Consider the following 16,336-nt stretch of genomic DNA (forward strand, 5'->3'; position numbering starts at 1 on the left):
GCTAGAAATATTGATTACATGTATAGGAAATAAGATCAGTCAAGACTGAGCTAATGAATCATGCAATTTATAAAGGGTCTGTACAGCAGAAGGCAAAATATTATTCAAATAAATTGCAGAAAAACAGTGTAGTTAGTCAATAACCAATGTAAATTAGGCTACATTATTATGTAGTAATCTCACTTTGGAGGGTGCAGGGGTGATGTAAAGCATCCATTTGTTGAAACAATGGAAGCCATTACTATTTCTAAATAAACAAAACTCGTATCTAAACATTTCTATATTGATATATATTAAATTAAAAAGAGTTCTAGTCTCGTTGCAAAAGGAGGTGTTAGGTGCATGAATCCCCCGCTTATCAAGGAAATGTGTTTTCAAAGTCTATAGATGAAGAAAATTGGTGGCAATTTTTTTTTAGCAAATTAGCCAATTTGTGGTTAAAAGAACATTGCAAAGTAAAATGGGAATCTGAAAGTTAAGCTGAAGTCTGTCCCTTTTTGTACTATCCCACTGTATTCCTTTGCTTCTCTCTTGGGCCAGATTTTTATCTCCTACAGTGAGAATCAAGATGAAGTCAATGCAATTATAGTACGTTCAGCACTTACACTGTACAAATGACGTCAGTCTCAGGCCCAAACCGGTGTGACCTAGGGAAGAATTTGAAGAAATTGGTGTCGCACAGGCCCAGCTGATGACATGCATAATATGGTCCTGCCATTGGAATGTGATTAACAATTCTGCTGCCTACACAGTAACAGTAAGGATAGAATCCAGTTCCCTCTCCCACAGAGTGTTGCCTGGGCAGGGGAAATAGGTATAAAGAATAATAAAAATCTAAGTATCGCCCAAGTAATCATGTCTGAGTGCTGAGAGCACTGCCTATCAGGCTGACCGGTATTTTCGTTGTTTCCTTATGCTCCATGTAATACATCATTTGCAAAACTGTGCTCCATTCCAGTTGCCAGAGCTGCTGTGATTCCTGATATGAGAGCGTAGGCCTTGCTGCAGTGCTGAGGCAGTTTTAGTTCCCCGGACTAGATTCTGCCACCATCTTTACTGGCAGCCAGCAATCCCTTACCTCTCAGATAGTCCTGTTGGTTTCAGTGGCAAAGGAAGGTACTACTCACTGTTAGTAAGAGTGGCAGAACCCACGCGATGTCTTTCTTTTAGCTGTTGCGGTGTTTGGGTTGTGCCTGTGCGTTGTCTTTTTATGGTATGGGAGGGAGCTGTGAACAATCTACCGGGTACTTGTAGGACTTGTGACCTTGATAAAGCATTTGACCGAAGTGACTAGTGAGCTAAGGTGCCTCAGTTCTTTGGTGCTCCACTAGAGTAACCAGGATGAGACTGATTTTCAGAAAGTGCTGTCCACCCACCCTGTTAAACAACCCTCATGAAGGTGTCCGGACCTGCGCAGCCTAAAATGTAACCACCAATGTAGGGTGAATCTAGGCTGGATCGTTCTTAAAGACTTCGATGAAGTCTGACTATTATAACTGCTCAGTACGGAAAACAGCGTCCTTCTCATTTCAAAGCGCCGGAGTCTCCTGGTGAGTCACCTTGTCTTCAGTGGGATGGCTCGCGGCGAAAGGTGCTACTCAGCATGAGTAAAGGTGGTCAAATCAGGCCCAAAGAGACCATCTGTCCCTGTTGCTCCAAGGTAATATCATAAAGTGTCTTTCGCTCCCGTTAGAACATTTATAAGGTTACTTTGTATTGATATTTGTCCGAACAGAGGAATCCTTCGCAAACCTATTATTTGCTGCGCTGCACTACTTGGGCCAATGGTGAATAACCGAACTGGGCTCGGAAATGCTCTGTCGGGGATAGCACCCTTCCCGCAGCACAAGGAGATAGCAGAGCTGCTGCTCACCGTTACGACTGCAGGTTCTGCTTCCTTGGCAACCGATTCCGTCTATCTGCTAGGTGTGGCTTTGGCCAGCAGAGTAACATGTGCACGGTTCTTCCTCCAAATCGTTCCAACAGTTCCTTGCATGAAGCCCTGTTCAGTTCCGCCCTAGAGCAAGCAAGTCTTGTGAAGACCCCTAGACAACCTCCCTGCATCCTGCCTCAAGCCCGGTGCACGACAGAGTAGCGCTTCTCTGTTGCCTGTCAGACTTTCAATACCCAGGAGAAAGATGGGACTTGCCAGTGCGTCGTCTAACCTTATAATTTTTTCCCTAAGAGACCTGGTAATAAAGACTATTACTAATCACACCTGTCTCAACTGCTTCTTGTCTGAGGGGACCTGTGCTAAAATTGGAGCCCTGTTGGTTGGGCTAGAAGCCTTGCACCTCTTGCATAAAAAAGGAAGTGGCAGACTGGTGTAAGCAAAGGGGAAGAGGTGAGGGGTTTGTTTGGTTTTTTAACCTATTGTCCTCAGCCCAGTAGCTACACAACGTTTTTCTGATCGTTTGGAATCCTGGCATATAGTGTAGGGCAAAAACCTGACCTATTCTAAAGCTCTTGTAATCAAGTGTGGCTGTTCCTCAGGAGGAGAACTCGAATCTAATGTCTAGAATCGGACAAACGGTGGGTTTTAGAAATGTGTTAGCTAACTTGGTTTCACTAGCACGTTTTAAAACCTTGTGTAACTAGGACAAGTTGTATTCTAAGAAATTTTAGCTAACAGATATCAGCTAACTCCCTGAAAAATCCAGCGACCCTCGTCTAGACAAACCCTAAAGCCTAACCTTCCAAATGAGTGCTCAGGAAAGATGTTCAGGTGACAGCCCCAGACAATTACAAAATACAAACAGCGGTAGAAGCTTCTCCCCATTCACCGATCAACGTTCTTAATGCTAGACCTGTAGAGAAAACCTCTACAGCCCTGTCTAGACCAGGGGACAAGGTCCTTTTTACCAATGTGTTCAATAAGAGGAGGAGGAACCATGAAGGTCTCCTCAGCCTTCGCTAGACTAAAAGGGGATGTAATGAATGTTTAAGAGAGACCTTCATTATGTGCACTAAGATTTAGGGGGGAAATCTGCCCAGACAGATTCAGGACAGAGGCATTTCTAATATAAAACCTAACAACTTACTACATTAGCTGAAAAATAAAGATGTCCCGCTTGCCATTATATATATAGCTGGTGTTTATTCATTAAGGACTTGACTCTACTACACCCGTTTGTAAATCGGGAGTAATTCCGTCCAAATCAATGGATTACAGAGTAAAACTGGTGTGGGTGAGACCAGAATCACTAGTTAATGTACATCCAGGAAACAGATACCAATGGGGAATTCCTGCCATCCTGCCCAAAGCTCGAAGACATCCATGGACTTCCCAAGAGCTGCTGCTATTGCCAGACACCAACTCTTCCTGATATACTGTAATAATTCAAAAACAGGTTCTGCATATCTGGACTAACAAGAGGCTTAGGTGGAGTGGTACCTTAATACTCCTAGTGAGGATGGGAGAATCGGACCTACGAGCTGTACTTTGCTTCCTTGTTCAGTTTTGTTATAAAACTGTTATTAGAAGTGATAAATTGTCCCTGCGTTTGCTGGCTTGCCAGCTCATAAAATCAATGCATACAAGCACAGAACAAACCGGCTGGCTGCTAGGGAACGTGCATGTTCCAACAACGGAGTAAAACGGGGGTTCAAGAAAGTAAAACTGAGCTTCCAGAATAACAGGCCTGGGGAGCATGTGAAGCAGCTGGCCAGGAGGACCCTGTTAGAGTGCTGCACTCCCCGAGCTGTAGAGCGTTTTCCCCTTCCATAGATTAAGAGGGGGTGCCTGGTGTATAAACAGAATCTGGTGTCCTTGTGCAGAAAGCTGGACAGATTTGTCACTCCTTTGAAAATGCATGATTGTATTTTCACCACGAGGGACGCCTGTTGCTGGAAGATCATGCAGTCTCCATGATACCACCCCTTCTTGCCAAGTGAAATAATGAAAAATCCCCAAAACTTCCTTGTCAGGCAGTTGGGTTGGACTGGCTGGGAATACTATACACAGTTTGCAATTTTTAAAAGTGAGTGTTGTTTAAGGAGTCAAAGTACACTATCCAGCAAGATCAATATCCTATTAGGCTAGAAAGAGTTCTGAATATCAAAGGACAACAAACCTAATGACTAAAAATATAAGTACCTGACCGAGAGGATTAATCACACACTGTCATGGTGAAATTGGTGCAATTCTTCCAATCATTAACGTTTTGCTTACAAAAATGTGCTTTTGTTTGTTTTCCTGCTAAATGATAACCGTTTTCAAGTTGAATCTCCTGATAAAAGAGTCGAAAACAAGACAAGAGTTGTGTTGTAAAGGTCATACGTGCTGATTCAACATGAAATAGCCAACATGCAAACAAATAAAAAAATGATGTGGACAGTAAGGGACTCAGATGTTAACAAAAGCTGTAAGGTGTTTTTACCCAAAGATAAATGATTAAATATAGACGAGATTGCTCTAATAACGCAGTTTGTTAACAAATGCAATTCCCGTTGCTAATCTCCAGTTTAGTTAGACAAATCTGCCGTGAATTGTCTGAGTATAAACTTAGGAAATTGTCTTTTAAATGGAGGGAGGCAGGTGGGTGGGTGAGGAAAAATCTTTTACTGGACCAACTTCTGTGGCTCGGAAAGAGACACTCTTTCGAGCTACACAGATCTGCATGTAGAAACCGTTGCACTAGTGAGTAACATTTTAACTCATTTTAACTGCGCTTGACATATAAGCAGAATGTTCTTATCTCCTGGAATTTGTAGACCATCTATTTGTAACGTTATTTTAACTCCCATCCTTCCAAAGACATGGAATGGCACACGGTGGGTCTAAGCAGGACATATTTAAATCCAAGTGCGGGTAATAACTCTGTTGCCACCTGCTCAGAAAGTCTGACATATCCGTACATGACAGACCAACTACCAGCATGGCTTTCGCTAATAGATTGTATGAAACAGCAGATCGATGTGGCATCACATTTCAAGATTTGTCTTTAACCCAATGTATCGCCTCACCTCCCTCAAGGCTGATATTTACCGCGTCCAGTTTTCTGTTATAAAAATGTTCCTTGTCTGTTGAGAATAATGTGACACAGCCTACTGCAAAACACTCTGTCACAGCACAGCTCGGAGATCCCCGGCCGATCGGCTTTCCACACATGGGCCGGCTGCGTGTCAACATCTAGCAGGGTAAATCTGTGCAGGGTTTTCAAGCACCAAGCCCTCTCGAAGTTGATTTAACTCAGTCAGTGCTTTCGCTGCTTTCTCGAAAGACAGTTCGTTTAAAAAACCCGCATTCCTGCTTCTGGGCAGAATCCTGCAGCCTTTACTGGCATCGAAATTCTGTCTTTATGGGCTGCAAGATCGGGTCACTTGGACACCCCAGGAAAACACAGGAAAACAATTAATGTGCTTAATAAATGAAGCCAAAGTTCGTGCTTCGCTGTGATGTGTTCTCGACTGGGACAAGACATCCAAAATAAGCCCTTGCACAATGTCCTTATGTCAGAATAGCGTGGCCACTGCTTAGGCTCTAGCGTTCCAAACTGATCGGTCTGGTTTGTTTCCATTTCTCCAGCAATCAAACTGAGGACTGTATTTGAATATGATGTAGAAATTTTGACAGCGGCAAGAAGGAACTATTTTCCCCTGCTTGAATGAATTCCGACTATATAGCGAAAACCTGGATATTTTGTAATCACCCTCTGCTATAAGGATATTGTGGAGCTTCTGATTGCAGGGAACCATGAGTTAGATACGGGTTAGATGGCTAAAGGCACAGTCAGGGACGTTTGTCACTAAAAGGCGATCACATATACCACTGGAGGAGTTCCCATCTCAGTGCTGTTTTCTTTGCTGCTTTAAACTATAGGGAAAGTGCGTAACTCTTCTGTCGCAAAGTGTATTCAGGGATTTTAACATTCACCTCTACCTGGCAGCACTGCCATTATGTTGCATTTTATCTTTTTATGTTCTTAAAAACCAGCAGAAACCATGTGCAAATAAAGGTCCATTTAGCTCTTTGCTAAGAAAGAAAGAACGCTTGCTTTTGGGATACATAGGAAAATATTTATGTTTTAAAATTTCCCGCTGTAGTTTCCGAGGATGTAGAAATAGGTGCTAGAGGAACTTGCATATTTCTTTTAACGATTTACACTAAAACCTCCTTATTCAGATTCCATTGGATGAACAACTTTAAAAAAAATCAAAAACAAGGGCAAGTAAATTCAAGCAGACAAATGACTCCGTTTTCTCAAAGGATTAATCTGTTTAGATGTCATGTAACAGACCGATGTCTGATAAATCTGCTGCACTGGCTTATGCTATCTCCAGTAAAACAACCACCTATCTCTGGAACAGTCTTTGGCTCGCATTGAAAGCTTCTATGCCAGGGAGCTTCTAACTGAACAGGAAGGAGTGTGGCGCTAACAGGGTGGCTTATTGGAGAGCGAAAATGTGGGCTCCGAGCTAATCGCCCAAAGGCTGGAGGGTGCCCAAAATCTCCGAGGCGTTTGAGATAAGCCGCTGCATCGGCTGCTCTCCACTCTGCCTTGTATTGTGTAGCCTTTAGCAGCCTTGCTTCCCCGCTGCCCAGCTCCTGGGCTAAGTAGCTGATTTCTTGATGTTGACTGATTTGGATGCTGTACGGCGGAAATACACTGAATTCGGCTGTGCAATTTGTATTATGGGTACAGATCTCAAACCCCAGAGGATCTTGTAGAAATGTAATTCCCCAAGCATGTCACATCATGACGTAGCCCTGTGTGAAGCTTATAGGAGGTATTACACAGACCCAATAAATGGAAACCTCTGTTTGTCTCTACAGCCAACCCTTATTTGCCATAGCAAAGCTCTGTTACTAAACTTAGCTCTGTTTGGTGATGTATGCTGTGCACACGCACAGGGAATAAAAAAGGCTAACGGTGTGGGTGGGTGTTTTGGACTCTTGGTATAAACAGGTTACAAAGATAAAATTCATTCATTTGGGGCTTTCGAAAGGTGGCTTAAATTACGCAGCATAAACTGGCATTTAGTAGGCGAGCAAAACAGGAGCAGCCTCCAAGCAGAGGTGAATGTAGCAAACCACTGAATTTCACCCAGAGATGTCCATAGATTTCCACCTACTAACACTAGGCCTGAAGCTGGCCCACTAAAATTCTGCTCTCAGTTATGTGCTGCATTAATGAATTCAGTGGGGACAGTGTCAAGGTTTTTTGGTGGGGAGCAGAATCTGGCCCACTGAGGACACCTACATAAAGTAATAAAGGCTGTAAAGGAACTGTGCATTTCAATACTGAAATAAATCCAAGTGCTGACTTCAAGACTTACCTCTTGGATGAGTTCCCCTGAACTCTAGCGAAGTAGAGTAAGCTCCTATAATAACGATTCCGTCCCATTCTTTCTGTTTTACAAGAATAGATTCGCTGGTTGCCCCAGTGCTACATGAAGCTGTACTGGAATCAGGCCACAGTCTGTTGTCTCTTACCCTGGTGTAAATCAATACGTCTATCGACTTAAGTGGAGTTACACAGGATTTACACCAGCGTAAGTGGTATCATAACCTGGCTCGTTATGTCGAGCCACAAACTGTTTTAAGGAGAGAAATATTTGGCCACCCTTGCTTAGATGCTGCGGTGATGGTCACAAGAGAAAACCCTAATAGAAGGTAGGACTCCTCGGGCTTTATGTCTAGAAGCACAGTCTGCATAGGGTGAAGACTAACCGCATCTGGAATTATCCCCGGGGATTCTAGTCCCTCAGTACTTTACAAGGGAAAGTCCCATTGACTTCTGTTGGCGTTTCTATTGAGCACGGCTAGAGAGGTCCAGCCGCTGGAGTCTGAGGACTCCCAGCCGCAGACCCTTCGCTATCACTGACTTGCGCTAACGGAAGAAAAGAACAAATCTGCAGCCTACAACAACCCTGTATTCTCTTAATACAAATTACTTCTGGGAAAGGCTTTTGTTTTGAGAGGTAATTTCCTTTCTGGTGTTGCACAGCTGTTGAGAAAACAATCCCTCCCACGTACACTCCCAGACACAGGCACCCCCCACGGAAAATAGGTCTGATTCCAATCCTGGCCCCTAATCGTACTGTGGGGCTGCCAAGGTAAAAGAATGTTTACTAGGCAGCCTCCATGTAATTGCAGAAGGGAGGGGAATTGTCCCGGACATATCCCAACACACATATAAACAGGGCTGAAGCGTTAACCAAAGGTAGCTGGGAGTTCCCAGGAGCCGAGATTTATATAGCAGGCTCCTTGAAAACAGGCAAGATGCAGCACTGGGGAGTGTTTATATTCAGTGTCCGCATACCTGCGCACCCAGAACTCCCATTGAGGTAAATAAAGCAGAAACTGGCCCCTCTCTGATGAGACTTAGAGAACTAAGAAACCTAGGGCAGGCAGCAAGCACAGAGCTTCATCCTGTTCCCGTATTTCCCAGGGCACTTCCCACTTTCTTATGCCGGAGAAGGTCTCCCCAGTGGTGGCCCTTTCGGAAATGTCCCTTCTCACCACAAGAAGGTACTAGTACAAAGGGCCAGATTCTGCTGTCTGTAGTCAGATTCCCTGGGGCACACAGTTGTTTGCATAGCAGGAGTCTTAACTGACCCCGAAAAGACCTTCACAGCTGCCATTTCTTCCTCAGCTCTGCCTTTGCCTCTGGCCGTAGCCCTGTGCCACTGCCGATGCATTCAGAATCCTGTCTGGAGAAAACACCTTCAGGTTCAGTTCCCCCCACAACACGTCCCACCACAAACCCGTGAACCCCTGCAGTGACCCTCATTAGCAGCCAGTTTGGCTGTGTCTGCTCGAGGAATGCCCTAGCAGGATGCCCAGTCTTTAGCAACCCTTCTTTACAAACCTGTTCTCACGAGTTCTTTGGGATCCTCCCGCTCAGGGTCACTTGCTGAGGAGAAACCCCCGAGGCCTGACCCAGGGCTTACCGCAGACTCGTATCTGTAGGGCAGGGGTAGAGATCGATCCCACTCCAGCTCCTCGGAATAGAATGGAGATAATAGGAGCAACAACACATCACTTAGTACAGAGGAGGCACAGAGCTGTAGAGTTTGGTGTGAGACAGACACCGGCTGGGGAATGCGCGGCGCTCTCAAACGTGGCAGGCATTATTGTATTATATTGACGATTATCACTATTGTCCTTGAGCCTAATCCTCTCCCATCCTCGTTTCCTCCCGGCAGTTTACTGTCTTCTCTCTCCTTTATTCCCTGGGGCTCCTGTTCCCAGAAGACTCGGCTGGTTTCGGAGAATGGCGGCAGGGATAAATAACCATTATTGACTCTGGCAGGTCAACGACAGCCAGAGCTGGGCAGCGCCAGGGAAATCAATACCCCCCCCCGCCCCAGGGAGCCACAATGATTTTCATTTTTAATCCACTCCAGGTCCACTTTGATTTAAGTTTCCCTTTTTCCTCCTCTCTCCAAATACTTGGATCACTTAAGAGCTCCCTGTAAAACTTTTACAACAGGACTGACACACTTCAAAACCTCCCCCTTCTCTCGGTGGCTAATATTCCACCTGGCTCTGTATTCCCATGGGCAGGGGGCATGGCATTTTTTACAGACTGTATAAAATACGAGGGCGGAGCTGCAGGCTGTAAGAGAAAAGCAATCCCAAATTCAACCGAGAAGTTCTGAATCCTCTAAAACCATGAAGTCAGTTTCACGACCCATCCTACCAATAAACTCAGAGGGAAACTTGCTTCCCTTCTCCCAGTTGTATGATAGGCTGGAAATGGAGTTGGATAAAGTTTTTTTGGAAAAGACATAAATTCTATTGCAAACATGTATGTCTCAAAGAAGTGACTGTCCAATAGCTCAGGTGGTCCAGAGTTCAGTTTTATTTCACAGACAAGTTCTTCAACAAAAATTTAAATACCAGTTTGGGGCTTTTTTTAAACAATAAACAAATATGTACAAAATATGAACAATTTGAGGTATAAAACCAGAAGATTTGTAAAGCAAAGGAATATATACAGAGACAGATATGTGTACAATAGGCATTAACTTCTCATGCCTACCTTACCATCCAGCAGCTGGTGTCAGTTTTTCTCCTGCAGTAGGGCCCTATCATTTGTCACATTTTCTTGTGAAACAGAGGAAGTAAACTATAAATCAGGCAAACCAGCTTGATAGATTTTAATCAAAAATATTTCTCCTACAAATAGAATCAGACAGATTGCAAGGCAACATCTCCAGGGACCCCAGATTCAAAAGGGTACTGTATATGAATTGTGTGTAATATAACAGTAAAAATCAGCTTTCAGAAATGACCTGTAGCATAAATAGAATGTCTTGAAAAAAAGCACCATATGTGTCATGAGAGGTAAGGCATAAGGCACTAGATGAGACTGATCAAATCCCTCTCCATTTCATTAAATATATTCTTTTGATAGGAAAGGAGACTTCTAAATGACAGTCTATTCTTTTAAGCTACATTTTGTATATACATACAGCCCTGCAGTTCACACTCACTTCCCAGTTGAAGTTGAAATAAATGGGAGTTCTGCCTGACTGCATAAAGAGGGCTGAATCAGACCCAAGTCAGTAAAGACAGGACATAGTATTACTATATTTCAGTTAGAACATTAATCAATGTACAAGTATATCTTACAAATTAAATACAAAACATGGACCTGTTCCTCTATCCAAAATAAAGATCTGCCCATGAATCAACTGTATGCACAAAATAGTTTGGTTTTAGATTTACAAAACTAGGTTAAGTGTTTGTCTCTGACGAATGGCGAAAGTTTTCTTCTGTAGCAAAACATTCTTTACAAGCCAGCTCCTGTTAAAGTGCAAGCTGAATTAGGGTCCATTCTTAAAAGTGGAGCCATTAGTGGGTAGAATTATAATAGCCTTTATCACCTTCAATGTCCACTTCTTGATCCGAATCATCTGAGATTTCTGACTCAAGGTCCTCCTGAGAGACTGGTGAGGGGGTGTACTGAGACCCATCCAGAGAGACTTCTTTATTCTTCTGCTCAGGGGTCAGATGGCTCTCTTGCCTTTTATCACAGTGGCTGTCCACACCTTCAGTTTCTTCTTTTTTGCTGCCTTGAGGGTTCTCCTAAAATTAATCAGTAAACAATTAGCTTGACACCGAAATATAGCGAACACAATCAGAACACCCATGAGTCAAGGCAATGTTGTGAGGCAAAGTGAATTGTTTGAGAGGGTTAGTTCTAAGCCTACAATTCTGGGGCATTTTCAGGAAGTCTGGGCTGTTTCGATTCAATGTGTTGGTCTGTTTGTTAAATACTTATGGAAATATATGTGTACAGCTGTGAGTACTTCTTCCTTATAAAAGTGTCCCACTGAGCAGATGAGATTAAAGGACCATAAAGGAAGGAGAAACTGTGCTTGTACCGAAATGAGATGGGACAGGACAGCTAAGAGGCATCACAAACATAAGGGATCCCTATGGTTTTGTTCCTGCTTCCACTGAAGTCACTGGCAGTTTTGTAATGGACTCAGTAGCACCAGGCTCACAGGCAATGTCATCATCATCATCTCAAATACCTCCCAGCAAGAACCTTGATCCAAGAGCATTTTGAAAGTGATTTTGCTCTCAGAAAATAAAATGTTTATTAAAACCGCAAAAACTGACCAGCTGCTTCTTTCTGGACCGGATCATCCTTTCATCGAAACCAATGGCAAAACTGCCTTTGGCTTCAATGGTAGGCAGAACCAAGGCCCTTCATGTCATAGGAAAGACATGAGAAGATTACCAACCATCAAGTTGTCTTAAGCCTAAAACGAGACATTAAAAATGCCAATTTCAAAATGATTCAGGAGGCATGAAGCTTTCTAGAGCAAAGAGAAGGCACAGGGGGAAATGTACCTGGGATATGGATCTGATTGACTAAAAAGGAGGCAGTGACTTAAAACCGTCCCAGATTCCAAGCGATGTCTCACGACATTTTAGAGCAGGAATCAGCCCATTGTATGTTTCTCAGGGAAAATGGCTTCCTTGAAAGTAATTATTTCTATAGCAATAAGTACAGCTCTACATAAACCTAGAGTTATTAATAAAAGTAAACTGAGGAACAGGTGAAACTGGGAAATGTTCATATAGTAAACATAGCCAATAACTTCACGCTGCTGTTAATCTTTGTTTTTCATTAACACATAACCCCTCCGCCACCCCGAATTACTGATGAAAAATAGTAAGATTTAAAACAAGTCTTCACGTTGTGTTTATTGGAGAATTAAACTGAACACGATGTTGGAATTTTTAATCTTTTTCATTTCTACATAATTTTTAAAGCCCTTTATCAGGTACCTGGATGGAAGCTTAACCAGATAAAAAACAGCCAGCACGATCAGGTAAATAATGATTTACTGATCTGTATACACTTTATTTGAGGGGAGGAAAAGTATTATAATTTCCAGTCTAATAGGCTGGAAGTGACTGACTCTAAACTAAATGAACTCACAAGCTAATTATTTTTCCCTAGGGCTCAAAACAATAAACAGGCTTTTGTATATTTATTTTCCAGCCTTTATATAATAAATCTGCCTGTACTTGCTGTAAATGTGTAATTAAAAAGACTGGTAAATATTCCCCCAAAGACAACTGCCTAAGCAATTTACTGACAATTTCTTATCTGCTCTGCGTTAATTAGATAAACAACATATGGGTTTACAAAACAATTAGTGTGGAGTTTTAATAGGCAGTGTGTGAAAACCCAGGCATAATTGATATAGGAACTACATTAGGAGCTTTTAACATTAGTGCTGCCTGAACGAGCCATCCTGGATTCCAGCATGACTATTTGCCTTTTTAATCAAGGTGAAGAGGTTAAACAGCCTTTCAAATGACTTTTGCATACAAGCTGGAATAGGCGATCACGTTCTACGATAAGATTATTAAAATACTTATTTCTATAGAAACAGAAACATCCTGGTACCTGCTTTAGGCGCCTCCATTTAGCTCTGCGATTTTGAAACCAAGTTTTGACCTAAAAAGAACAGAAAAAGGCACAAAGTTGTCTCCCATTCGGTATATCCCGGGCTCAGCTTAAAACAAAGTCCATTTGCTCGGGTGGGGTGAAAAAAAGAGGGAAAAGAAAAAATAAGCAGCAAAAAGCGGGCTGCTCAGCGATCCCAGTGTAAACGCGGAGGATATTGGAGTCACTCCTGATTTCAACCCTGCCACTGAGAGTCGAATTTAGCCCCAGGAAAAGTAACTCAAACCTGCGGAACACGCAGGGATTTACACGCCCCTGTCTGGTTGACAGAGCGGTCAAGGAGAGGCTCGTTCGGGAGTTACCGGGGAGTTATGGCCTTGGCTCCCAAAGGCGCAAGACACCCCATGTGTATCTGTGGGGCCTACGCGCAGCGGCTCTGTACTGTGTTCCCACGTGCGCGGGGGGATTTGCTTGGCCTCACCTGCCTCTCGCTGAGCTGGAGCATCTTGGCCAGTCGCTTTCTTTCCGGCGGCGAGAGATACTTTTGGGTCTCAAACTTCTTCTCCAGCTCGATGGTCTGGTCATTGGAGAAGCGAACCTGGCCCCCTTTCCTCTTGTGCAGCGGCCGCTGGATGAAGGGACTCCAGAGCAAGGGCTTCCCTTCAAAAGAGACCCAATCCCTGCACGTTAGTGGCAGACAGTAGCTGTGGAGCTGGGGCTTGTCTCTCATGCGGCTTGGGGCTGGGCTCCAGTCCCGGGGCTTACGCCCGCCCTGCAGAGAAACTTGGCCCTCGGAGCAGCTGCACCAGAGGGTCCTAGGGTAACAGAGGGGGAGGTGTTCGCTGTGGGTGCCGCACACACATGGGATACCCCAGGGCCCTTCACTGTAAGAGGAACACTCATATGGGAAGTCGGTGCCTTTCCCCAGCAGTCACAGCTTATTGCACAGCAGCCCCTTTGCACGGAGCGTATCCTCCCTCGCTAGAAGGACAACAAGCGCTGGCCGCCGTGTGGCTCTGGGGCGCTTAGCTTTCAGTGCCCGCTGACTTTTCAGCCGAAGTTAGCTTGATCTTTCGCCTCTGATTTTTACATCAGTCGAGCAGAGGAGACCAGTTAAAGCCACCCTAAGGGCTATGGCAACATTTCCGTCAATGTGTTTCCTGTTGGTCTACCTCGCAAAGAAAAGAGAGAGAGAAAAAAAACTTTGCTTCCTTCTGCTCTTTCACTGTAATAACCCAAAGAAACTACCTTGCCTTCTTTGTGCAAATGTTTGCCCGCATGCTGAGCGCATGCCTCACTGAAGTACTCACTATCTCGAGTCTGTCAGTGGTTTGTGCTAGAAAGTATTGTCATTATCTGTGTACTTCACCTTCCACGCGGGTTGGCAGCATTTCTTTGGAAATACCTAACGTGGAATCTATCATGTTATCTCTGTGTTGTATCTCCATATTAATCACACAGACTATGTTGTGGCTAAATACCAAACGCTAGTAGGTGAGTGGTTGGAGACCCCCAAGGGGCATAGGCAATTCGTGGTTAATTACTTAACATTAGCAATCGAAATGTAACTATCGGGTCTGATGGTCGTATGCAATGTATATGGAAGGAGGTGCAGCAATCCACACTTAATTACATCAAACCAAATAAAACAAGCTGCAGTGTCCCCTGGTCCAGCAACTCTCCAGTTAGAGCCTTTGAGTCACTGTTTGCCTTTCTGTCTGTACCCTTTGAAATGCACCATTGTTTTTCAAGATTTTGCTTGCGTCAGGCTTTAGTAATTCTGGTGCAAAACAGACTCAAAAAATAGGAAGCAACTGGTTATTTTAGCTGTCATAAAGTCACATCCCACACAGAGGAAATGAACAATATCAGAAAAACGGATCCCGGCTATCAGAAGTCGAGTGTTTCCTGAATTTGTCTGTATTGAGGATGTCGATAAAATAATCAGCAGTGTGCACGACTCCCGGGGAAGAGCCTGCTTCAGGCAGCCAGGAAAACACTTAACAGCTTCTGAAACCAGATTTACTCCTATCGAGAGCTCAAGATTTCCTGTATGAACGGAAAGGGTCAGCCTCTTTCACTGCACAAATTTGGTGAGTCAGGTCCAGTTTTGCAATCACTAAGAACAAGTGCTCCCACTATCAGCGCGCCGAGCCGGCTGAGGCCGGGCTCAGCCCCAAGGGATTGAAGATCTCAGCCTTGCTGAGCTGGGTAGAGCAGGGACCGTCCTGGAGGTTGCAATAGAAAAGTGACAGGGCCTGATTCTGATCTGACTTATTGAGGGGCTGCATTAGTGCGCCTGAGTTACTCGGGTCCCAGTGAGATCAGAATCAGCAGCCAAGCGTTATAAGTCATCTGCAGGCAAAGACTCAGATCTGAAATACGATTTTTCACTACAATTAAAACTCTCCACTAAAACCACACGCGACATTACTAAGGACACTCAGAGTCACTTGGTTGAAGGAAAACAAATCTGAGTCACCAGCGGGCGGGCGCTGCGGTCTGGTTCCAAACGCGAGAGCTCAGAGCTTCTCAGTTTACTGTAAATCAGACTGAAGCCAGAGAGTTTCAATGACTTTCAATTGCAGCCCCCAACAGCAGAAATGCAGAAGCACCGCCAGCCCTGCCGGGACCCAACCGCGCGGGGACCCAGTGCAGGGCGAGGCGGGGAGAGAAGCTGGAGGAGGAGGGAGAGGGGAGCGGCGTTGCTTACCCAGGGGGTCGTGCCGGATCAGAGCGTGCGTGTAGTCGTTCACGGTCCGGGGGAAAGGATACAGGGGGCCGGCGTAGCTGCTGCCGCCGTAGGAAGCAGCCAGGGCAGGATGGTGGGAGAAGGCCGGGTGGATCGGGGTCGGCTCGTAGATGGGGGTCCTGTAGGTGGACACCAGGCTGGTGAAGGAGGAGTTGGGAGACGGCAGAGTCGGCGGGGCCGGCGATGGCAGGGGGTGCGGCGCGGGGGGCGCGCCGGCCCCTCTGCCCAGGATGTCCTCGATGTAGAAGGGCGTGGGGTGCACGGGCTGCAGCAGCGGGGTGGGCGCGTAGAGCGGCACGCTCACCCCCATGGCCGCGGCGGCCGGGGCCGCGGCCGGGTGCTGGTACTGCATGGCTCCGCCGCGCTCGGCTCTCCCCTCCCTTCCCCCTCAGGCCGCGCTGCCCGGCCCGGCGCAGAGACACGCGCCCCCCAGCAGCACCCCGCCCGAAAGCAGCCCCAGCCTCAGGGCTGATGCCTGCACCGCAGCAGCGAATTTCTCCGGGCTCAGATTACCCTTCGATAGGTTTCTATTGGCGCTGGGCGGGGCCGCCCGGTCTCTGTCCCCTTCCTGCCAGGGCTGTGTCTAGCCAATGAGCCTGTCCAGGGAGGGGAAAGCCAAACCCCCCATTGGCAAACACTCCCCCTGAGCAAACTCCCCACGGCGCCAATCAACAAGCGCTGGAGCCCAATGATCGCTGGAGCA

At 45.4% G+C, this 16,336-nt stretch overlaps 1 protein-coding gene across 1 annotated transcript; it reads right to left on the bottom strand.

The window, feature by feature from the left end:
- Nucleotides 1-9,786: 9,786 nt before the first annotated feature.
- HHEX (hematopoietically expressed homeobox) lies at nt 9,787-16,088 on the bottom strand. Its single transcript, XM_050959694.1, has 4 exons — nt 15,595-16,088; nt 13,363-13,541; nt 12,882-12,932; nt 9,787-11,038 (listed from the first exon to the last, which is right to left on the bottom strand). The coding sequence occupies exons 1-4, from the start codon at nt 15,983-15,985 to the stop codon at nt 10,805-10,807; spliced, it is 855 nt and encodes a 284-aa protein (XP_050815651.1). The 5' UTR covers nt 15,986-16,088; the 3' UTR covers nt 9,787-10,804.
- Nucleotides 16,089-16,336: the final 248 nt, after the last annotated feature.

The sequence above is a fragment of the Gopherus flavomarginatus genome, chromosome 6, assembly GCF_025201925.1.
Source record: "Gopherus flavomarginatus isolate rGopFla2 chromosome 6, rGopFla2.mat.asm, whole genome shotgun sequence".
NCBI lineage: Eukaryota > Metazoa > Chordata > Testudines > Testudinidae > Gopherus > Gopherus flavomarginatus.